The sequence below is a fragment of the Alosa pseudoharengus genome, unplaced genomic scaffold (genome assembly GCF_046254945.1).
Source record: "Alosa pseudoharengus isolate Yale_2024_CS ecotype anadromous, Long Island Sound unplaced genomic scaffold, YU_APseudo_1.1 YU_APseudo_1.1_scf_11, whole genome shotgun sequence".
NCBI classification, from domain to species: domain Eukaryota; kingdom Metazoa; phylum Chordata; class Actinopteri; order Clupeiformes; family Clupeidae; genus Alosa; species Alosa pseudoharengus.
The window spans coordinates 31,840,006-31,864,185 of record NW_027468576.1 but is presented as its reverse complement, the minus strand read 5'-3'; the positions used below and the strand labels follow the sequence as shown (position 1 = coordinate 31,864,185).

The following is a 24,180-nucleotide window of genomic DNA, read 5'->3' as shown; positions in this document are numbered from 1 at the left end:
CTAGTTAACAGGACTATCAAAAATAACTTGAAAAACCGCACTCCCAAGCTTTTTTCTCATGTGTATTATATTTTATTGGACCGCTAACACAGGCGCATTAAGGCCTAAGCCATCATCAGTGCGTCATCAGTGTCACATCAGCGTCACACTTATGACGGCTTAGGCCGAAACGCGTCTGTGTTAGTGGACATGGTCCAATAAAATATAATACACAAGAGAAAAAAGCTTGGGAGTGCGGTTTTTCAAGTTATTTTTGGCTAGAGGTGAGAGGACACTGAGAGAATCTAGACATGCCGCCACCATATGTGTAATAAGTACAAATGCATTCTACTTGCTGCTCAAGAGAAATACTCAACACATATACTTCAAATGGAGCAATTGGTGCAGAGCAATTCATCCTATCAATATTACTGGTAATAGGTAGGATTACTGTCAGTCCCATTTCATTTATTATAACCATTAGCTTTTTATTCAAATATATAAATTAGGTTCAAAGGCTGACTGCAAAATACTAATAAAGGCATGCGAAACTTATGTTTGTTGACACTTGGGTGACCTGTTAAAGTCCAGCTGGTGGAACTCTCAAACTTACAAATGTGGACAACGAATCCTCACTCACTTTTGAGAACAAATCAGTCCTTGGAAATCTAGAGACGTCCAGCCCAGCTGTGACAAGGGCGTGGAAAAAAATAAAGAGATGTTAACACCCATTTATCATACACATGTCCAAAGGGAAAGCCAAACTAATAGGAATACAATTTCTTTGCCTTCTTCACTGTCTGTAGATGCAATACTATAATAATTTAATTCTAGCAACATATTGCCACCTTGCCAACTTTGGCGAAATTGAAAGCATACTTGCCACTGAAAAGAGAATTATTGTAACACAAAACATATTTAGACTTGGCATTTAATTTAATTTCTCCCATCTGCAATTAATTACCCAGCCATTTATTAATCATTTTCATTAATCATTTCCAATTTCTTCCATTTGTTTTGTCAAAGCTATCAGTGAAAATGAACATTTGTCAAAGACTTTCTTACATACAAAACTGGAGGTAGTGGCGAAGAAGAAGACCAACAGAAATGTTTAATGTTTCCATGCTCTGCTTATTACTGGTGAAGGCTGTAAAATACTAATTTGATTCAGAGAGGAATCATGAATCCAGAAAAAAAACACTGTCTACTTTCAAATCGTAAGCAGGTGCCTGAGATGGGTAAAGCTAGGTTTGTCTACCAATAAGTGTGTTTGAAAGTGTGTGCAGAACACAGCATGGCTTTACATTTCAGAACCTGGCAGATGCCCTGTTTGAGAGTCTGGCACCGATCCAGTCCCCAGCTGCCACTCAGTGGATCTAGGGTCACACAAGCCCCTCTGTCGGGAAAGAGGACAGTACGCGACGAGAAGTTATGATAATGCCAGTTTGCGTCCAACTCAGGGAGTAACATCTGGCTGGCGAGCAGGCTGCTGTTCCCTGTGCAAAAAATAAATAAACACATACAACAAAATAAATAAACACAAAAAAACGTCATCATAATACCAAAAAACAGACAGCTTTTCCAAATAACAACAGCATCTGTGTGGATCTTGAGCAGAGGAATTGCTAGTAGGCCAAGTGCAGATTTCTATCATTTGCGATGATGTCATAGAACCAGAGGGAGAACGCTTACGCCTGAGTGATGCATACAGAGTACTAAACATCTGTCCATATGTTCTCCTTCCAAGGGAATCATGAGAGCCGAGGGGCGATTACTCACCATTCTGGGCCATGTCAGAAGCGAGCAGTTTGTTTTGAAGGGTGGGATTCAGAATTACAGCATGCATGAAATATTTACAACCATTAGGAGTTGAGTTTGCCAATTACAACTTGGCGAATGTTCTCTGTATTCATATGGGTCCAGACAGACAGTGAGAGATAGACAGAGAGAGATAGAAAATCTAGGAAAAGAGGAAAAGAGAGAGAGAGAGAGAGAGAGAGATGAGAGTGAGAGTGAGAATGACAGAATGGCTGGGGAAGAAAGCTGACAATAGAAAAACAAGAGGAAAAGACAAAGAACAGTCAGAAAAGAAGGGGAAAAGAATGACAGTATGGAAGGAAGGCGTAACAAAAGAAATAACAGAAGTGGAAGATAAAGTAAGATAGAAAGACAAAGAGAAAGAGAGAGAGAGAGAGAGAGAGAGAGAGAGAGAGAGAGGAAGAGGGAGGAGGAAAGTTTCCTCAAAGCCAGAGTTGGAATCCACTCTGAACAGTGCACCCATAAGGAGGGCTTTGCGAGCAGAGCTATGCTGTAATCTAGCTCAAATGAAGTGAGTCCACCCTAAAACTTTCCTCCGCCCTCCTTTCCCCCCTTCTTTGCCTTAGTCTGTTTTTTTACCTTGACATGGGGAGTTCCCCCAGTAATTCCTAAGAGAGGGCTCGATTTCTAGGAGCGAGGCGTTCCACTTATAATGCAGGCCAGGGGAGATGGGTGAGCAGTCTTTTTCCATGGTTAGGATTTCGGGTCCGTCCAGTGCCCGGTCCCAAACGTGCAGCTGCGTCACACTGCCACAGAAGGCCTCTCCGCTCCGGAACCTTTTTCCTTGCCCGTTACCTTCTTGCCCCTGGCCTACAATAAAGACACCGCCGCCACCTAATTCCTCGCCAGGGTAGAGGCCTTGGCCCTGGTCCAAGAGCAGCCCGTCCGTCCAGATTTCCCAGGTCCCTCCACCGGACCTCCAGCTCACACACACCGAATGCCAGGTCCCGTCGTTCTGGAGCGACGCCTTCGGTAAGGCCACATTGCCGTGCACCAGCAGTTTGAACTGGAGGGGCTCCCCCTCCTCCAACGGCGGGACCTGGGCCTGAAGCTGGAACTCGTTAGCGAATGACTGTATGGAATAAGAGAACACAGTGGAAACTCCATGGCAACCGAGTTCAAAGAGGACCTGGGAGCATATGGTCACCGCGTTCATACGAGGGAAGGTGCGCAGCAGGCGAGCCGACTTCTGGTCCGAGTGTGCCGAAAACTGCAGAATGAAGGAGTATTGCACTGGGGCCATCTGAAAATCTATACCAAAAACAAAAAAGAATAGAGAGAGAGAGAGAGAGAGAGAGAGAGAGAGAGAGAGAGAGAATGTGTATCATAAATGAATGGAACAATGTTACATAAGCCCCCCCTGTGGTCACACGTCGATTGTAAACACCAAAGAAACACTTTCTTCTCTCTTTTAACAGTTTAAACATCCCAGCTCCAAAAACACACTCACCATATTTCCAAATTAAGCACACACAAGCCTATGTTGAGGGAGAAACATTTACGTCAATAAAAAGGGTGATGATATTCAAACGAATTGGCAGGAAATTGAAACACTTGACTCACCATTTATTTGTGTCATGACTTTGCCTGCTATCCAGACAGGCTGAGTGATGTTGAGGGACTGCAGATACTTGGTCAGCTGTCGGTTCTCGATGTCACTGGAGACCCTGGCCAGAGCGCCAGACTTCTGGGCGCAGACCTGCAGTGTTGCACTCCAGTTGAGGCGGTTGGGCACTAATTCATAATCGTAGTTCTCAACAGGAAGATGATGGGTTCCACTCAGCACGAAACCTGTATGGCCATAGTTGAGGTTAGACCAAAATGACATGAAATTCAGTAATGGCAGTTCAAGAGTAGTAACATAAGTTTAAGTATAGTAAAATGATTGGCATATATTCATGTTCAACTTCATTCTTCTGTTCAAGAGAACCTGGATGATACTCTCTTTTTCTACTTTCTCTGTTACTCTGTTTTGTCATGTCTAAGTCACTTTCTCTTTGAGGCTAAATCAATGACAGCCTAATGACACATGGTATACCCATTATGCTAGGCACTGACACTGACTCTACAAACTGCTATAGAAAAAGTGTAATTTTACCTTTTACGCAGTAATGGAGACAACCAACCTGTGAAATGAAACGGTTTTACATGAGATGAGACTGAAAATGCAGAAATATCATTTTAGACTCCTCAGATAATGACACAACCAATATACTCACAATGACAGCGCACTGCATCAGACTTAACCACAGCATACTGTAAGAAGGAAACTGCAATTAAATTGACATCAACTGCTATAACACTGCGATAATGCCGTGCGTAATGAACTCGATTTTCACCACTTCGTTCAATTCAACAAACTTACTGGTAAACAAAATTTACCGCACTAAGGAAACGCCAGGTTAACTAATACAGTGGCTTACCTGAATACCGCTCTGGGCGTCTTTCAAATGTAACGATGGCTAAAGTAGAGTTTTGCCTTTGTTTCAGTGAGTCCGACATGAGACAAACTTTGCCTTCATTAAAATTCCATCGCTAACTCCCATCAGAGCTGTTCGGTAGTCCTTAACTGAAGTAACAGTTGCAAAAACAGCAAAAAGATATCAAAATCCTAAGTAGCCGCCGTTCTCCTGCTGCAAACTTATGGGGACCTTCTAAATGATATCAGCGTTTGAGTATTCATTGAGTGATGCGCTGACAGAGCGCGAGGAGGGGTTAGCTCGATCTGCGCGGGTGTAGCCACAAGTTCGCTGGCTGGAGAGGCTGCACGCTGTGTTTCACATGTTCTGCAGTGTTTACATACGCAGATGACAGAGGCGTATTTGGCTGGGGCATTCACCACAAAATATGGTTCCAGTCCAGTCTTAAACCACCATATTTTGCTATATTTTTCGAGCATTATGTTCACTCAAGATCATAAAATGATGTCCCTCACCCAAGCCAACCATTTAGGACCTCATTCCATAATTGATGTGAAAACAGCCATCATACAAACACAAAAGAGTGCAACGCTGTGGTCAAGCTAAATTCCATGATTGACTTCACAGGTTACCAATCCAATGTCTGCAATTACAGAACATTATGTGGTGATGTTGAATTGCCCCTGTATTGTAATTCTGTAAGGCCCTCAGAGACACTCAAACAAATTCAAGTGTGAGAGCTACAAGAGGTCCAGCTCTTGCAGGCCTCAAAACAAAAACAAACCATTACTCCCTCTGATGTACTGGGACTGCACTGTGCACTGCTCTGGGCCTGACCATATGGTGAAAAACCTCACAATGAAAAAGGAGTTTGGGTGTGCAAGATAACAGTGGCGACCATTCAGGAGTGACTAATGACACCTCATTCAACACACTCATGAATCTGAACACCAAAGCACCTTACAGCAGGCAGATAAGCTCTCAGAGCCATTTTGACTTTTACAAGAGTTGTAAAAGCTTGCCAGTTGCTGTGGAAGTGTGCATGCTATTTGTGATGCTCACTGACACACATGCATATTATTTTTTATCTCCGCAGTATCTGACTTATATTAACATTTATCAACATATATATAGTATTTACGCAGTAGATCTTATTTTATTTGTTGTATCACAATGGAATTCTTGCATAAAACAGTATGGCTGAACTACACAATAGCTACTACTACTAGGTTTAAAATGGAAGATGTCTAATCATTATGATAAATCACTGAATATTTGTGCTCATCATGCAGGTTTCATGTGCATTTACATGTGGATGATGAGAACACTAAACAGGTTATTTGATAAATGTGTAGAAGTAAGGCCCTACCAGCAAAAACAAAATGGTCATCCTCACTCAAGACACTGAAAGCATACACGATATGACAATACAAGCATATACATTTAATATTGAAACACCAATGTTACATGATTTGCCAGGACAAAGTGAGTTTTCATACAAAATAAAAGGCATTATTTTTCTTACAGTATAACGGAAGGGTGTGTGTATGGGCTGTGCAATAGGTCAAGTGCAAAAATACAAATATTTTCATACAAAGTCTTCTATTTGTTATGTTATACAAAATCTACAGCTCCATACAACACCTAATGCTTTCAAAACAAAATAAGTATGTTACAATTTAATAATCTATCAATATATCCGTATTTTAAAATTAGCCACATTTTGCATTGGGTAAAATTGTCCCCAGTCCTTCATGCAAATTATACAGTCCTTGACTTAGCAAAATTTGGTTTCAAAAAATGTGTACAGCTGTGACATTCAAGAAAAAAAGTAGTGCTTTTAAATAACTGACCATCCTCGTACAGGTAAGCAAGTATGGCTGTTATCAGATTACCCTATCAGATTACAACATATACATCCAAATATCCTAATGCCTCTTCACCAACCAGGAGCTCAAAGCAGCTCACACCCACCGGGCATCCTTAGAGGCAGACTCGGGCCCTGTGATACTGTAGACTATCTTAGGCACTGTCCTGTTTCTGGGCGGCAGGGAGGCTTGAGAGGAGTTACTGCCTACAGTTGTGTTACACTCCTCCGATGACCTCCTCGAGCCCACACTGCCTGCCGAGCCCCTGGACCTGGCCCTGCCGCTCTTTATCGCCGAAGCCAAGGAATGCAGGGCTGCGTGGACGTCGTCGCGAGCGGCCATGATGCTCTGGACGCAGGGGAGCTGGAGTCCCGCCACCCCTCCGGTTCCAGGGCCCGCTTTCCTCGGCAGGCCGCTAATGATGTCATCAATTACCCTGGAAGAGGACTGGACGGCAACAACGCTGCAGTCATCAGCTTTTCCTGTGGAAAGAAGACAATGCAGACAGGAGCAGGAGCATGGTTTAAACTGAGAGTTATGAGGCTCACAGACAGTGAGTGGGGGTGGATGGGTGGAGTGGGTGGTTCTGTGTTGGTGGGGCTTTGGTACCTCTGAGAGAGAGAGACAGGGACGAGTGAAGCTGCTGCAGAGCCTGGTTGAGCTGGAAGAGGGAGACAGCCGAGGTCCGCATTTCACACAAGCACCTTGCCACATCTGAGGAATTGTCTCTGGCCCTGTCAGAGGATTCCTGTCCCTGCTAGAATAGAAAAATACACATGCACATTGGCAAAATACGGAGGAATGAGGAAATAAAATAAACCACAACATCACAGAATATGAATTAAACACAAACATGCTTCTTCAAAATCAAGGACATGGGACAGACACAGACACACACACACACACTCCCCCACAGCCACATCCACACACCTCAATTCCTGTGTTTATGTAAAAAGCTTACAATGACCATGGAGTTTGGGCATGGAAGATAACAGCAGTAACCATGCTGGGGTGACTGATTGCCGCTCATTCAACACATTCATTACTCGCCTGCCAAAGCGCCTTACAGCAGGCAGATAAGCTCCCGGGCCATTTTGATTTTACAAGAGTCATAAAAGCTTGCCAGAGGCTGTGGGAGTAACATTAATCGGGGGACATGCTCTCCTTTTGTCAGAATCAGAGGCAGGTTGTTATGCTTACTGAAATATTGCAGTACAGGTAGCTCTGAAGGGCCTGGGCTGTGTCCAGAGATTTGGTTTTGAGGCTCTGCAAATGCTGCAAACACAATTGTAAAACAGGCACACATTGGCCATGAGTCACATATAATTAGGAACTCCCTTTCCCCCTTTCACACATAAATCTAAAACCCCAAATCCACCCAAATAAAGGAAGTCATGTGTAGGTGTCTTAACACCTTTGTTGACTTTATAAGATCCATCTACCTGCATGACGAGTCACTATGTATCAAATTGGCCATAGGAACGGGACTGACACGTCACCTGGTTTTTAGGATACATCAGTTGAGCTTCCCTCAACATGTCCTTGCTGATGTTGAGTCCTTCCTCCAAGAGACCACGAACACCTCTGCTGGTGCCATCCAGAAGAGATTCCAGTGGGGGACACTATAGAGAGGAAAGGACAAAGGCCACAAGTTAGAAGGGTTGCCCTTATCACACTGAGCCTATCTGCTGATTCATTTTAACGATACTTATTATACGGGTCTTCAAAATGCAAGTAGAACGCTCCATTGACTTGAATGGGATTTCCCAAAGTTCTACCGGTCATTATTTTTTTTGTCTAAGGACCTCCAAATAATGGCCGCTGTCAATGGCAACGGATTTTCATTCAAAAGTAAAGGTAGGTCAGCTGTGTTTTAAAGAACGTTTGATTCAAGTTCAGCTTGTGTTGCAAACTAAAAAAGACATATCGTGGAGTTTATTTTTTCGTTTTGGCAAGTAGCAGTATAATAAGCGGTATAATGTATAGAACGCCGGTCATTATTGGGAAAATAAGTCCCTTCAGGGCGAAGCAGGGCGGTTCGCCCTGTCGGGACTTATTTTCCCAATAATGACCGGCGTTCTATACATTAGTGTTTCCCAAAGGGTGGGTCGCAGGAGATTTTATTTGGGTCGTCAGCACAATTTTTGTTGTCTAATAGGCCTAACTTAGCCAGGAAAGCTATCCGTTTTCTATTAGGATATAGTTTGTTTACCACAGTCACATCCCTCTGTGGAATTTTGCATTTAGAATAGCTCTGAAACTGGAGGGCGAACGCGTCGCAGAAGGGACAGCGTGGACATCTCACTCGCAAAATGAAACATTTCTGTGGGGCACCTGCCATGGACCTCGTAGTTGCAAAATGCAAGGGACATGAATCAGCCTATTTGCACAATCATTAACGGACACCAGCTCTTCAACTTGACCGATTAAAATCTAGTCAACTAAAGCAGACATCCGTATACCAGATATGGCTATTCAATTTGCGTCATAGGCTGTAGATAGTTTCAATTGTAGATGCACTCTTTAAAGTTAATAGCAACCTCCTCACATTCTTTATTATTTCGGATTTAAAACGCTCAACAGTGCATTATATTAGCCTACTATTTAAATAGACATTTTAAACATTTTCCTCTCGTTTTCCACCTCGCAAACTCTACTAGGCTACAATAAAGGCACATTATCTTTTGACTATTGCGCAAAAGCCTCTTGTTCTGATATTTATTCATTTCACATTCTTACAACATAGCTTGCCACTACATCAATACACAGCCTTGGTATACAGCCTACAAACAAACGTTTAACTCCAGAGGAAAATGCGGATTCACCTTTTCAAATAAAGAAACCTCCACAAACAGGCTGCAATATAACGACTTGAGTTACTTGCTATGTTTACATAGGAATTGACGGTGTTATGGATCCATTTGTCTGCAACGCAACGTAGCCTACAACATCTCTCTTTAGAAATAGGAACAGCTTACTATGCTGAAGAGTGACGACTGCGTAGCATGCAAGAATACCCCCAAGAAAAGTTTGAGAACCTGTGGCCTAAAACAATATGATTGCATGCAGGTTGCATGTTAGATCTGAAGTGAGATGGGTCGCGATGGTGTGTCATTTTTAAAAAGTGGGTCCCCAGAAAAAAAGTTTGGGAAACACTGCTATACATTATCCCTTACTTAACCCACTGCTCTGGGTGTGCACCGTTACAGAGGAGTTAAAGGCCATAGCAACTGCCCTGTTCTCCAAACTCATCGCCATGGATACGCTGTCCACCCAAAATGCCCTTGCTGTGTTCTTGGTCTCACAGGATTAAACGTCGCCCCGTGCACCATTGACCCATTGTCCTTTACCTTGCCTACGGCATCAGAGCCCAGCTCCGCCACGCGCATCTCCGTCCCTGTGAGAACCGAGAGGTGGCCAATGGCGCGCAGGGCAGCACTCAAACACTGACCCATCTTACTCTGGGCCTCGGTCACCATGGATGTGATCTCAGAGTCACAGCCCTGGCCAAGACACACACAGGAAGGGAACAAAACAGAGGGGTTACAGTTATCATCTTTTCCCCCACTTATTCCATCAAACTCACATCAGACATTCTACAATGAGTGTCCTGCATTTCTAACTGCCTTACAGATAGAACCTTGTTCTCTTCATGTGGACACTGTATTCCTTTCATCTTTGTCTGGCAAATGAAGGAGGCCAATTCCTGTCGGTGCTCACCTGAATGAGAAGCTGAAAGTAGCCCCCCATTTTCTTCACTTCGGTCTTGAGTTCCTCCGCAGCGAGGAATAGTGCGCCGCCGCATGGCTTGACGCTGGACACCCAGATGAGCGTGGTGGACACGGCCCTCTCCATGGCCAGAGTGCCCTTCACCAGCTGGGTCTGGGCCTCAACATTGTACACAAACACTGGAAGACATATTCACATTTTAAACAAACAAACTAATAAATAAATCCTTTCAAAAATATTTCACAAATCACTGCCTAGCCACAGTCAGAATGTGATGTGCCCCACAAAGAGTGATTCATACAGATCTGTTAATTTGTCAGTCTGAATAACAAAAGGTCAGCTGATGGGTGTGAAATTGTGAAAAAATCAGGATATCATCCATCGATCTGAACATGAATTCTGTCTGTATTAACTGACTTGACAAATTACTATAACAACATATGAACCAATGAAACTTCTCTGGAAAGGTTTTTGTTTAAATACTCATTTTAGTCGGGCACTGATTCAAGCTTACTGTTCTCTGGGCTGTCGTCATCGAGTTGATGGTAGAGCGTGGAAATGGACTTCACCGCAGAGTGGATGCTCAGCAAGTCAGAAGTCAGCCTGTCAGCCACGCTCTCGTCGCCATGGTGACACTCCCGCAACCTTGCAACTGCTTGGCCAATCAGGTCCTTGCTGATGCCTGGCAGGGCTGAGTCTGAGGTGCTAGAGAGTTGGGACGGGGGCTTTTTCATTCCCATGAGTCCCACTGCCAAATGATACAGGACGTTAGTGGTCAGCACAGTACCACAAGCACTCAGCATTCTGTTTGTGTGTGTGTGTTTGTGTGTGTCTGTGTGTGTGTGTATATGACACAACTCCTTCATAATGTTGAAATAAATACTGTGTGTGTATGTGTGTGTGTGTGACTTCACTCCTTCATAATGTTGAAATAAATGCTGTGTGTGTGTATGTGTGTGTGACATAACTCCTTCATAATGTTGAAATAAATGCTGTAGTTTGACTTTATAGAGCTAGCTATTCTAAAGTCCAAAAGTAATATTTAGCATAGGCATAATGTTCACCAGCATTCGTTTTACAGTACGATTGATCCAGTCACACGGTAAATCACTTTGACATTATAACTCGGGGTCAAAGTGACATAATCCTCCTCAGAAGTCAGCGCATACGCCTGCAGCTCCAACTGAAGGCCCCGCTCGTACGTGACAGATGGAAACTGTTGCCACTCTGATTCGAAAACCAGTGCTTACATTTATTTGGACACGACAGACTGGTTTTAAATAGCCAGTCCCTTCTCTCGCTGTGGGAGCTGAGCTGCTGAGAAGGACCGTGCTGAGAGGGCCCAGGATTTTTAACCTTGATCGACGGTCCAACCCGGCATCGTCTCGGGGGCGAGGAAATGAGGATTTGGAGTCCAGGAAAGCTCTTCTGGAACGGAGCCTCGCTTCCATCAACGCCCCCACACACTTACGCTCACTCGCTCCTCTCACACACAGACGTAAACACAGAGCTGCTCCCCTCCACTCCCCTCCCATCCCCGCTAGGAGTATGGGTGTGAGTGCTTTACCAGTGGACTGCGGTGCCGGGCTGTTCAGGCTCTGGATTGGGTGGACCCGGATCTCGTACAGTCGCCCTGAGATCCTCCTGCCTTTCAGCAAACTCCTACTTCTGTGCCAGAGCAGAAAAAAATAAATAAATAATTAAATAAATAAATCACTGTGGTTTAGGATGACTTTCCTAATAACAGCAAACATGGCTTGAAGGGTGATCATGGAAATTTTTCTTTTTTTTTCTTCTTTTCAAACGTACTGGTTAATAACATAAGCCTTCTAAGTAGTTTTCTCTGCGTTGAGGTCTATGTCAGCTAATTCTTAAGAGTGAGGGAATCTACAAACTCATCATAATGACAAGCAAATAGCTATGGCTATTTTTTTTTTGGACGGCAGTCCTGGGGCCAGCCACTACGAGAGAGGCACCACGGGGAGCAGTGACCTGGGGTCACAGACTGCTGCAGAGACAGGGAAAATCTCTGGGATCCGGGCACACGCCAGGGTGCGTAGGAAACCCTGAAACGCCGCCATGTTGCACTTGGCTCGCCCTCGATTCACAGTGGTTACCACTCGAGTAACAAACATGCCAAACAAGATGGAGAGATGAAGAAAGAAAGAAAGAAAGAAAGAAAGAAAGAAAGAAAGAAAGAAAGAAAGAAGAAACTGAAATGGCGATGGCGGTGGAGAAGGTTGGGGGTGGAGGGGCTGATGTTGTGAGCTTGCACTTTAGGTAGATTGCGGGAAGAAAGCCAGTTTAACTGACAACATTTTTTATGGGGGTGAAATTATTTAACAGCCTGAAAAATGGCATATGCTAATATTTTGTGGATGGTGAATTCATGCCACCATTTTCTGAAATACACCATTGTGCTCCGGAGAGACTCCACTTTAGTGTTCAGTCGTAAAAGTCAAGACAGATCTGTACGGCCAAGGAAATTTGCACAATAAAAACTATGAAATACAAGCTGTGGGAGAGCAATGCATAAAATATTAATAAGCACCACAGTTATGAACAGCAGAGGGGTGGAAGGAGACTTTGGAGAGAGAGAATGACAAAGTAGACAGAGAAAGAGAAATAGACAGAAAGAGAGACAGAAAATGATAAAGAGAAGGACAAGGAGAGAGGGGGAAAGGGAGAGAGGAAGAGTACCAGAGATATTACCTCCGTCGAGAGAGGGAGGAGGCAGTGGAAGAGGCCGATATATCTTGTTCCCACTCATCATTGGGGTCATAAAACACATCGTCGTCTTTGGAGGCTCGCTCCCCCTGAGAGATATAAATTAGCGTGTGATCTCAGAGCCAATATATCTCTTTTAATTAACAGAAAACCAAAAACAACACTATGTCACTTTTAACCATGGAGGCTTCTTTGCCCAGCAAAAGTCTAAAGCTCCATTGTCAAATTTTTGGCAGAGCACTCAGCCGCAAAAGCTAGGGCAACAGGTTTGTTGTCGGAGCCTAAAAGGCTTGGTCATGCATCTGTTGGCTTAGATAAGAACAATTCAAGCAAACACACAATGACTGGATGATAATTCACAAATAAGATGTTGGTGGCAGACATGCTCAAACTTAAAAAAAAAACAGTAACTTGTTTCAACCATCCGTTGTCTGAATTAACCATCAACAATGTCAAAGAGCATATTATTGGAAGGATGTGCCTGTTGCCAAATTCAATTGGCAAACTTTACATTTCACTCCAACTAAACACTCCATACAATTTAAAAAAAAAAAGCTTTCCACAGGGTGTGTACCTGGTCCAGCTCTCTCATGGCTGCCAGGTTGCTCTGGAACTTCTCCAGGCTCCAGAAGGTGGAGATGCCCAGCTTGGTATTCTGGAGCTGGACCTGTAGCTCTCCGTCCCCACACCCCTGCTCTGACACTTCATGCCTTCATGAGTGGGAGAGGTTCAAACCGCAAGAAAAAAGAAAAAAAAAAGAAGCTATGAAAACATAACAGGATTTGGAAGAGGGAGACACGGATTTGGAGCGATACACACATTAAAACATATTCCTGGAAGTTACATTTTCTCCTTGCAAATAGTTTGCCGGTGGTGTACCGATTTGGGACATTTCATAGTCATAGACATTCAAAATCAATTACATAACAATTGAGGTCATGGGTAGCCCATGGTATGAGTACCTGCTGAAAATGGTGTGCTTCCTCAGCTTTTTGCTGATGGCGTTGGCCTCCTCGATCATCAGCGACAGCTTCATAGCATCCCACTGTGGCGGAGCTGAAGACGCAGCGGGAACTGAGCCAACACTGAGGGTTTCTGAGGGGGTTCCAACAACAACAAGGAGAGGAAAGACATTTTTCTTTTATTGTGTTTACAAACTCAAGACAAACACTCTCACATGCGCCCTTATTTATTACAGGACATCCCCACTGTATGCGTCATCATATGTATTGTCCCATTAAATTCTGCAATTACGATAATATACATTTCACTTTTGTGTGTGAGACATTAGTCTTTGTGCGTATGACAACCCACTGTCTGTATCAGCGCTGTGACCGAGTACAATCCTTATAACATCACTATGCAACAATCTGTCACTTTTGAAGGTACATTTATATAGGCCACTAGTCTAGCAATCCTCTTCTAATTCATTTTGGTGGTATATGGTAATATGAAGGACAGAAACACACCCGTTATTCCCACTGGCTGCTCAGTGTGTGCAAAAAAGCAATTCTGGTCATTTGTCTGGGACAAACCAACCCACACAAAAGCGCCTCTTTGCCAACTATATCTCCTAAAGACACTAGTTAGAATGATGTCAAACATTTTACCAGTCCATTTGGTACTTTTAAAGGAACCATATGTAAGAAATGTATTTCAGGTAATCATAAAATGGCCCTGATATGTCACTAGACATTAAAAAATCATGTTCAATTCAAATACTTATATCACTGACAACAGTAGTCCGGTCAGGATATTGTCATTAAGTTGCAGCCCTCAACTGATGTTGATGTTGTCATGTTGTGTTTTGGCCTGATGCGCCACCCTCCACCTATCTACTAATCACGAAGTCAGTAGTGTTTCGGCATCCAGGTTGCCAGCTCTGCCAGTCAGAGGGGAGGGGAAGGGGATTGTAGTACCAGTTTTGGCCACAATCTTACATACGGTTCCTTTAAACTCAGTTGTTCTAAGTCAAATATAGACAAATGCAAATGCCAAATAAAGTTGAACTTGAGTTGAGATCAAAAAATGCATGTTTCCTCTTTAAATAATGACCCACAACTTCACTGTGGCAAAAGAACACCAAAAACATTTCTCCCACTGTAATGATGACAACGTACCAGTTTTTGGAGTGTGATTTGTCCTGAGGAGCCGTTTCCTCTGGATTTCAGCAAATTCCTCCGCAATCTTCCTCTTCTCGGCTTCAAGAGCCTCGATGATTTTGGCATGCCTGATGTCATGGTCTGCCATGGCCTGGATTATGGGGTGAACAGAATAAACAGATTGAGCCTAGAAATTATGTCACCACTGTAGGCAGCTGCATTTGCTTTCTCCACATCCACCCACTCTCCCCGCACCCCACCCCACCCCACCTCTCCCCGCCTCACCCACTCACTCACCTGTCTGGTTGCCTGGGCTTCCATGTGGAGCCGTTTCTTGTGGGTACTGACTTCTTGCTCCAGCATGGACTTGGCGGTCTTGAGCTCCTCTATCTTGCTGGCCACCTTCCGACTGTCCAGCTCCTGCCTCCTCTTCCGCTGGCCCTCCTCCTCCTGAGGGACAGCAAGCATACGGAGTCAGCCAGGGCAGCTACATTACATTTTTTTACTCGTAAAAGAGCTTACAGTGTTTTATGACACTTCCTGAGGGGAAAGAAATGTTGGGCTTGGGGTGCCAGAAGTCAGGAATCGATCCAAAAACAACATTAGTCGCACTAGCGCTGTTTCTGCTGGTTGAACTTAGCAGTACATTGATTTAGACCTGGTCCATGTTGTGTCTTGTGCTCAGAGCTCCACCACACTGAGATATCCCATACCAGTTCCTTCTCTAGAGTTTTGATCCTATCCTCGTAGAGCTGCTTCTGCGAGATGAGCTCTTTCTGTGCCATGTCTTTGGCCACCTGGATGCCCTGCAGCATCTCATCTTTGGCCTTGAGTCGTGCCTCTTCAATCTCAGCCTCCAGCCTGGATTCACAGGAGGAATTGTTAAGCATGGACAAAACTTTAACATTCTCAAACAGACAGATGAGGCTTTTCAGGCATCAAAAAAAGAAAGAAAAAAATCATAAAGAACTGCTAACTCATAATTTTTAGTACATGGAAAAAACATGTCCGCTGGACTTCCCGCTCTTCCCTCGTATCTGGCAGACTAAAGCGCAACTCTAGCACAAAAACACATGTCTGAACTCACTTGGCCCTCTGGGCGGCTAGAAGCTCGTTCTTGGCGAACTCGAAGTCCTTGTGGCCATCTCCATCACTGGACCAGCAGGACACCCGCTTCCCACTCTGGACCTCTGTGGGGTGGTTGAAGCGGAAGTAGTGATCGCCACCGAGGATCACCCTGTCGCCCTGGAAACAGCGAGATGGGTTTGACCATGCTGACAGGGTAAGGGGTGGAGGGTGGAGGTCATGCACAAGTTCAAATTCTATGAGGTTTTATTCATTTCCTCTGTGTGGCACAAACTCAACTCTACACAAATCAAACACAATTACACTAAAACCAACTTTAGTTGTTATAGATTAGAGAAAAACAGCAGTTGGCTTTCTTTTCTTCAACATAGGAAAGTTTCTGGTACAGACCACAAATCATATAAAACACACTGTTTGAATGTTAATTCCACTATGTTGTTTGCATTCAGCCTTCAAACATTTTCCCCTGAACCATAATCAAGAATTTATATAATCAGATAACTGTGGTGTGTACAACCAGGGTATGCCTAAAAATAAGAGCATTCAACAGTCCCCTTTTGCCTGATACCCCCTGCATACAGTACGTGGGCAATATCTGAAATAAAGACTGGTTAACTGCTGACCAGACCTGACAAACCAAATATAAACCACCCTGGAAAATGTGATTCACTAGTTTGTTTAAGCTGCTCTCCTTTACTGTTGTTGACAGGGAAAAAATGGTGCAATTAAAAATGTTCATTTAAAATAAATTAGGAGAAAAAACAAACATCTTTTGAGCCACAATTCAGGTTAGTCCCATATTTTTGCACTGTACCAAATCCAGCTTTCCCCTTTTTTTCCCCATCCTTACATGGTGAAGGACAGTGGATTCGGACACAAGGTTCCCATTCACGAAGGTCTTGGCATTCTCCATAGGCAAGATGCTGACTGTTCCATTTACATTGGAAATGACACTGAGAAGAGAAAAGAACGAAAAGACAGCGGAAAAATCAGACATGACCATGAATCACATTTACATGTTAAGAGAAGTGAGTCAGTCATATATAAACTTGCAAAGGATGGTTGGAAGCTTGGTTTCTGAGGAAAACTGTAATGAGACAAAGATGGCTTTACAGCCCATAGCCAATCTGAATTATGAACAACTGGATGATAGCTATCTTTCATTAATACATTTGTGTAGATGGGCAGTAGAACATCCATTGCTTTTGATGACATTTATCACTAACTTAATAGCACTTTGAAATAGTTACTAAAATGACTTTATTCGGCCTAGACCAGTGTTTTTCAACCTTTTTTGTGCCACGGCACACTTTTGACACTTAAAATGTCCCACGACACACTAACATCCTGTGTGAAGAAAAAATAAACATACCATAGCCTAAAACTTCAAATAATACACAGATATGGCCTTATTTTGGCTTCTATGCAAGACCTGCTCAATAAAACAAGCGCCCTCTGTTTCATTTGTAGGTGACTATATCTAATTTAATTGTTGTTATGAACTGGATATGTGATGATTCTGTGAATACTGGATATGGGGCCCCCGTTGTACAATGCCTGCATACCACAAATAGTGCAATCATACAATCAATGAGAGCATGTGGTTATAAATTCTTTGATGCAACAGTTGCTTTTCTGGACCAGTGAGTGACATTTGGGTAATTTTCTGCGGCACACCTGATGATCTCTCACGGCACACTAGTGTGCCCCGACACAGTGGTTGAAAAACACTGGCCTAGACCGTCATTCTAGAACATGAGCGGCTGGGCACTTTCTTACCAGTGGTTATCCGCGATGAGTGCCCCAGACAGCTGGATGTCGTGGGCGGACTCGGACTTCAGCCGGCCGACCTTGGTCTGTCCCTCCCTGATCATATATAAGAGCATCTCTGACAGCTGAGGGTCTTCATTCAGGTTGACGAGGTTGGGGAGACGGTTGTCTACCTTAAAGGTGACGCCCGCCCGCTGTTTCACAGTGGAGAGAGAGAGAGAGAGAGGAGAGAGAGAAAGAAAAAGAGACACAGAGAGAGAGAAAGAGAGAGAGAGAAAGAAAGAGAGAGAGAGAGAGAGAAAGAGAGAGAGAGAGAGAGGGATGGTGAGAGTGGGTAAAAAGCACTTGTATATGCCGAGCACAACAAGAACAAATACATTTTCTTGGTGCAAGTGTCTGATATAAAAATGTGAGGAAAAAAACATGCACCAAACATATAGCCTAATACTGGATATGGCTTGGAAAATTGTACATTTAAGAAAATTACAGATTAGAAGCTTAAAAAGGTAACTACATTCCCTAAATGAGGCTCCAATCAGCACTTTCATGAAATGACTGATGACATTGCTAATGATAAACATATTTCTATACACACATACAAACACATAATGATATAAAATATAACAATAGCATAACATTTATAGCAATCAGTCACCTGTAGCTCTTTGGCCTCTTCTTTTTTCCGTTTTTCAGCCTGTTCCAGCTTCTCTCGCCAAGAACTAAAACCAAATAGGGAAGTCAGAAACCCTGAGAAGCACTTGTGATATTTTTTTTCTCGCTCAGACGACTTATAGTATAAGTATAAGTATATATACTCTTTTCATCCCGTGAGGGAAATTTGGTCTCTGCATTTATTCCAATCCGTGAATTAGTGAAACACACTGCACACAGTGAACACACAGTGAGGTGAAGCACACACTAATCCCGGCGCAGTGAGCTGCCTGCAACAACAGCGGCGCTCGGGGAGCAGTGAGGGGTTAGGTGCCTTGCTCAAGGGCACTTCAGCCGTGGCCTACTGGTCGGGGTTCGAACAGGCAACCCTCCGGTTACAAGTCCGAATCGCTAACCAGTAGGCCACGGCTGCCCCCAAACTTCTGAAGCAGGCCAACGCTATGGACACTTCTCATCGCTCACCGGTGAACCTCAGCCATCTCCCTCTCTTGCTGCGTGAGCTGCATCTTGAGGGCCACGATCTCCTGCTGAAACAGCCGCATCTTCTCTGGTTCGATGCCCCGTGTGCTCATCTGGGCCGCCCTGAGTTTATCCACCTCCGCTTTCAGCTCTATGCATCCAAAAATAATTAAACAAAAAATGCGAAAACAACTCATTACAATAAATAAACCTCACTGCTGTGTTAAAAGAGTCCCTTCAAAGCGCTAACTCCTCATTCAGCTTCACAACAGTGCCATCTGATGGCATTCAAAATGCATTGCAAATGCAATCTTGTTTGAATAACACCTGCATGACAGTTTTAGCCCCCAGGTGAATGACGGTGCATAAATATGGCCTGAGGACAAGGCTGGACGGAAGTTTAATTGAAAAGAAGCGGGAGCAATGATGGATGTGCACAGGGGGGTTGGCGGAGATGGAGGGAGAAGGGGGTGAGAGGGGTTGGCGGAGTGGCATGAAAGGGTGCTGACCTCTGATGAGTTTGGCGTTGGTGTCTTCGTTGACCTTGGCCACGTTGATGATCATGCGGGCCTGCTTGGCGTAGCGCAGCGTGCTCAGGCTCTCCTCCACGTGGTTGGCGGCCGGACTAAGCGTGGCAATCATGGCCGTCTTCGAGTTGCCGCCCAGACTCTCCTTCAGCAACCTGGAATCAGACAGCTGAAAAATCATTCGCCTGATCTAAATACGTTTGCCTGATCTTCCCCACTAGTTCTTTGCACAATAAATCACAGAGCTGCATGAATAGGAAGTCCAACACTGATCAAGTTCTTTATTCAATAAAAATATCAGGACGTGTAAAGGGTAGTGCTGACTATAACTCAATTACAATGGGCAACCGTGAACGCCAATATATGTGACTGAATACAGACGTAAAATCAAAGGTTTAGAGATCTTCTTGTGAATAATTCTCTTCTATTCAAACTCTACCAAAGCATGTTCATACGCATATAAAGAGCTAGTTGATTTCACTCATTACCTCATTAACTCTGCCTCCTGGTTCCAGGGTTTGTATATTACACAGTCCACACGGATGAACCTCAAAATTCCATCTCCGGTGTTGGCACAGTAATAGCACTGCCATGCTGCCAGAGCATAAAGAAGCCGATAATAATGGCCTTCGTTCTTATTTCATGAGCGCAAGGCCATTAAAAATCTGTTTTTGGTTTAGACATTGGTTCCATAACTGATTATTCTATGTCAGTGACACAAGACAGTGTCAGCCTGGCAATGGTGCAAGCAGCAGCGCCTTCATTCAGCTATTTCCCCCTGGGTTTCTCATTTGTACCATTCGGCGGCTAACGCTTTGCAGACTGCCGTAACGAAACGCAGTAGCCTTCTCTAGGCCATCACTCCTTACCACGTGAGGACCGACTCCCTGTAAGGGATGAAGACCTTCTTCCTGGTCTGGGCCTGTTCGGACAGCGCAGAGATGACCTTTCCCAGGGTTAGCAGAGACTTGTTGATGCTGGCTCCCTCCTGCACAGAGACCGCAATGTAGCTTGAGCCCTGATGAAGTAACCAATCATCTGCTCCTTATGTACCACAAATAAACCTATCCCACCCTTTCATCTTTAACATATTCACTTCATCATACATTTTCAGCAGATCTGTAATACTTATATATGACATTTTTACTGTGGTGGTAGTAATAGAGGGACGCGGTATGGTTGTTTACCCGTAGCCGATCTCCACTGGTTTGGGCAGATGCACAGCGCTCACTGCCAGCCAGATCCACCAGATTTATCCGGCTGGTGATGGTGTGGTCATGCTCTTCCCCTTCCACTAACTCTGTCTGTACAAACACATTCAGTGCACAGTGAACACAGCACCCTTAACAACCTAGTCCAAACCCATTGGCAACCTGGTTTTATTTTCAATGCATATGATGGCATAAGACATTGGTACATAAATACATCGGTATGCACACACCATGAAATGTTGAGGGCAAGTTGCACCAATGCATTCATACAATAACGCTGCACAAAAACTGTGTTTAATACTAATATGCTCTCAACCTCCACTGGGCGTAAAAGAGGAATCTCTCACCTTAGTCTGAGTCAGAACCAGGGTGAAGACTGAGTGAGACCTGGAGCTCTTGTCATTCATGCCTGTGGCCGCAGTGGCTCTCTGTTTATTGCCCAGCTCTAGCCAACCCTGGGAGAGAGAGAGAAAGAAAGAGAGAGAAAGAGAGAGGGAGATGGACAGATGGACAGAGTGAGACAGACACAGAGTTTGTGTGTGTAACGTGACAGAACCAAGGCACAGAGAGCCGTCTTCCATTACATCAGATCTCTTAGCAGATGTTTCCCATATGGGGAGACACTCTGGAGTGGATCAGCCATTGTGTGCTGTGGCCTGTGTGATTGTGCTGATGTGACAAAGGGAAAAAATTTAAAAAAAACATTCACCTGAATGTCAGCATAGGAGCTCACCACATTCCTGCAAAGGAAATAAAAAGGCATTTTTGAACAATGCGGACACACTTTGAACTCCCACCTCGCTGATTCAAATTTAATGGCCAACCATCATGCGTCCAGAAGCACATTCGAAATTCAATTGAAATTAGAATAAAAATGTCACCTCTGTGGGTTGACACTACTGCTGCCCAAAAAGGTCAAGCACTACTCACGTGGAGAGGTCAGCAACATAGGGTCCATGAATGGGATGCTCACGAACTCTTAGCTGTCAACGTACACAAAACACAATAATGAGGGTGTAGGCTTAATGTGTCCTTGTAAATTAGATACAAGTGAACTAATATGTAAAGCACATTGAATGACCTCTGTGTATGAAATGCGCTATATAAATAAACTTGACTTGACTAATAAAGTTATGCTTACCGGCAACCTTTTCTGATTTTGTTCATCCTTCACGATGAGCAAATCATGGATCTTTTCATTGTACACTTCAAAGTAGCTCATCTCCAAATGACAAGTAATCTGTGGAATTAAAAGTCTTGTTATACAGATGGAATGTTACATAATCAGAACAAAAACACATTTATAATGTCTGTCCCAATCAGTCAATATGAAACATTCAAAAATGACAAAATGGAAATAACTTTACACCAATGATGCTAACCAATTAACAGTAACTCACTCACCTCTTTACTGTGATCCTTTGGAAGCCTGGAAAAAAGTTCCTCACAAAATCTTGGTGTCACCCCAACCTCTTCTCCAAATCCCATCATGCTGCACAAGAAAAAAAAGCACAATAATGAAATACACGGAAGTGTATAAACCCCAGACCTCCTGGATACAATCAGGTCTATTTACATTCAAATGTGTTGTGTAGCTCTGAACCCAATACTTACGTGTATGACTTTCCAGATCCCGTTTGGCCATAGGCGAATAGGCAAGTGTTAAAACCCTCAAAGGCTCTTTCTAGGAGAGGTTTGGCTAATTTTTCGTACACTATTTGCTGGCTGGCAAAATTAAGATCTGTTTCATCGATGGAGCAGAAAGAGAAGTCAAATGAAAATGTAAATCGTTTGGAGTCGGGGTGATGAACAACAGTTTCATGATTATCCATGAAGATGACTTGGCTAGCATTCTCCTTCTGTTCTCTGAAAGACAAGACATAATACAAGTAGTTAGTTATGCTTATCTCTCTAATGTTACCTCATGAACAGTATTATGAACATTAGAAAATCAGTCAACTATGAGGAAAACATCTGAAAAGAATCAACAGAATTTGTTTCCTAAATCCAAATTTGCTACAGATTTACAAGAGGGGAAGGCCATTCACTTACTGGCAGCCATAATGACAGAAACCAGACTCTTACCTGCTGCTGAAAGGCCTCACTCTTACAGCCACAGTCACTGCACTGTTTTCCATCTTGAAGGAGTCCTGTGTGAGTTCAGTACCTTGAGCGGTAGACTCAGCAACTGATGCTGTTTCTGCTGATGCCGTGGACCTCAAAGCTCCATTGTGACTTGAGCTACTAGAGGTCACAGATTTGGCGGCCTGTATTGTGCGTGGGGTATTAGTTGGCATTCTGTTTTGACTGGAGATTGGCAGTTTGTTGATTGGCCTTGATGCACCGGGTTTTCCATACGCTGAAGTCACCTGCGATGCAGTCATGTGTCTCTCCAAACTTGCAGATTTGGATGACACAGTCTTGTTGGCGTCCTTCCCGGCCAAGCGCTCGAAGACTTCTTTCTTTACACTAATTTTGCCAAACTGTGTTGTTCTGGTAGGGGTTGAAACTGTACTGCTCTGACCGTCTGACTTTGAAATATCCATTTTAGTAGTGATCTCTGCTGATAGTTTCTGTGTAAACCTTGGGGCTCGTCCACTGACTTGTGCTAGCGTGTATGTTCGACTTGCTGAAGCATCCTTCGCTGGGGTTTTAAACACACTTTCTCGGACGCTACCTGAGCGCAGGACACTTGAAGCACGAGGTGTACGACTGTTTGGCTCCGAGAGGATCTTAGACTGTCGAGATTCGGCACTACTAGGCCCTCGGTAACTTGGTTTTGCCCGAGAAATGTTTGGTGTTTTGCCAATCGATCCTGTTCTCGTTCTACGCTTCAAAGTCAACCTCTTTTGGGGAGCCTGCATTGGGTTTTCAGCGTTGGATGTGTCCGACTGTTCGCCTTTCCCCGTGTCTTTATTCTCAGTTTTTCTCCTTTGGAGAGTTAGTCTTGTACTCGAGTCATTCTCTTTCGAGGGGTCTGATATTATGTAGGTCTTATTGGTCTCTCTAGATCTATCCACAGATGCTGTGGTCTCATCCATGATGTCAGCTGTTTTGAATTTTGACAGCTTATTAAAGTTATATCTGATTTAGAGAAACCATGCAGGGACGTTATGAGTTTTGAACTTAATGAGAACAAACGTTCAAATTAAAACATCTAGCATTTTCATAAAAATGTAAAATCAACTAAAATGAGCCAGGTCCTCAATGTACCTGCAACATAAAGGGGGAAAAACTGAAGTTATTACTATTCCATGTAGCAGCTATCTGAATCAATATTTAACATTAACGTATAATGTTAACGTTAGTCATGCTAAGGAGCAGATTCGTTAACGTTTGGCAATACCAGCAGAGGTAACTCCCTACTTTCCGCTAACTGTTAACTTGGGTAAACAGGCAGACAGTTAATGTAAAATGCGATTTTATTTGTATTCATGTCTTAGTTCAAAACGTCTTGCTAGCTAACGTTGGCTAATACGTTGCCTAGGTTAATAATACGCATTAGCATTAGCCATCTCTTCCGCCTTGCATGTGAATCACTGAATTTAGGAAAGTGAGTGTCCCAAGTAACGTTATTCTTAACAAACCAGTTAAAAGCCTTATAGCCAATGGGTGCTGAGATTATTTACAACACTGCTTATAAAACAATATAAACGAAAACGCATTAATTTTGTAATGGACACAAACGTAACTTTTACTAATCCTGTTATTTGTTTACCTTAAAAGCGCTGTATCCTGCCCTTGTCTTCCGCGTCTTTCCGCTTCAACATTCAAACTCCCCAGGTCGTCTTTGATTGGCTCTTCTAAAAATA

General features: G+C 43.6%; 2 protein-coding genes across 3 annotated transcripts in view; both read right to left on the bottom strand.

The window, feature by feature from the left end:
- LOC143113675 (adhesion G protein-coupled receptor D2) overlaps window positions 1-4,413 on the bottom strand; it is a 54,179-nt gene extending 49,766 nt beyond the window's left edge. Inside the window, exons 1-7 of the mRNA XM_076275456.1 lie at window positions 4,221-4,413; window positions 4,017-4,053; window positions 3,896-3,923; window positions 3,361-3,588; window positions 2,377-3,048; window positions 1,284-1,475; window positions 620-666 (exon numbers count right to left, since the gene is read on the bottom strand). Of these exons, the coding sequence (XP_076131571.1) occupies window positions 620-666; window positions 1,284-1,475; window positions 2,377-3,048; window positions 3,361-3,588; window positions 3,896-3,923; window positions 4,017-4,052 (1,203 nt within the window). The 5' untranslated portion in view covers window position 4,053; window positions 4,221-4,413. The remainder of the gene's footprint in view (window positions 1-619; window positions 667-1,283; window positions 1,476-2,376; window positions 3,049-3,360; window positions 3,589-3,895; window positions 3,924-4,016; window positions 4,054-4,220) is intronic.
- A 1,166-nt stretch (window positions 4,414-5,579) lies between these two features.
- kif14 (kinesin family member 14) lies at window positions 5,580-24,129 on the bottom strand. 2 transcript variants are annotated; one of them, XM_076278891.1, is made up of 30 exons: window positions 24,087-24,129; window positions 22,454-23,581; window positions 21,983-22,234; window positions 21,773-21,860; window positions 21,510-21,608; window positions 21,299-21,351; window positions 21,078-21,108; window positions 20,716-20,823; window positions 20,345-20,461; window positions 20,027-20,145; window positions 19,140-19,312; window positions 18,634-18,781; window positions 18,155-18,218; window positions 17,509-17,693; window positions 16,580-16,682; window positions 15,731-15,888; window positions 15,357-15,504; window positions 14,941-15,093; window positions 14,662-14,794; window positions 13,504-13,636; window positions 13,116-13,251; window positions 12,527-12,630; window positions 11,382-11,482; window positions 10,329-10,562; window positions 9,806-9,993; window positions 9,436-9,588; window positions 7,585-7,707; window positions 7,286-7,360; window positions 6,695-6,842; window positions 5,580-6,567 (listed from the first exon to the last, which is right to left on the bottom strand). In XM_076278891.1, the coding sequence occupies exons 2-30, from the start codon at window positions 23,407-23,409 to the stop codon at window positions 6,182-6,184; spliced, it is 4,869 nt and encodes a 1,622-aa protein (XP_076135006.1). In that variant the 5' UTR covers window positions 23,410-23,581; window positions 24,087-24,129; the 3' UTR covers window positions 5,580-6,181. The 2 variants fall into 2 exon arrangements, with proteins under 2 accessions (XP_076135006.1, XP_076135007.1); XM_076278892.1 differs by lacking the exon at window positions 24,087-24,129 and having other exon boundaries at window positions 22,454-23,625.
- Window positions 24,130-24,180: the final 51 nt, after the last annotated feature.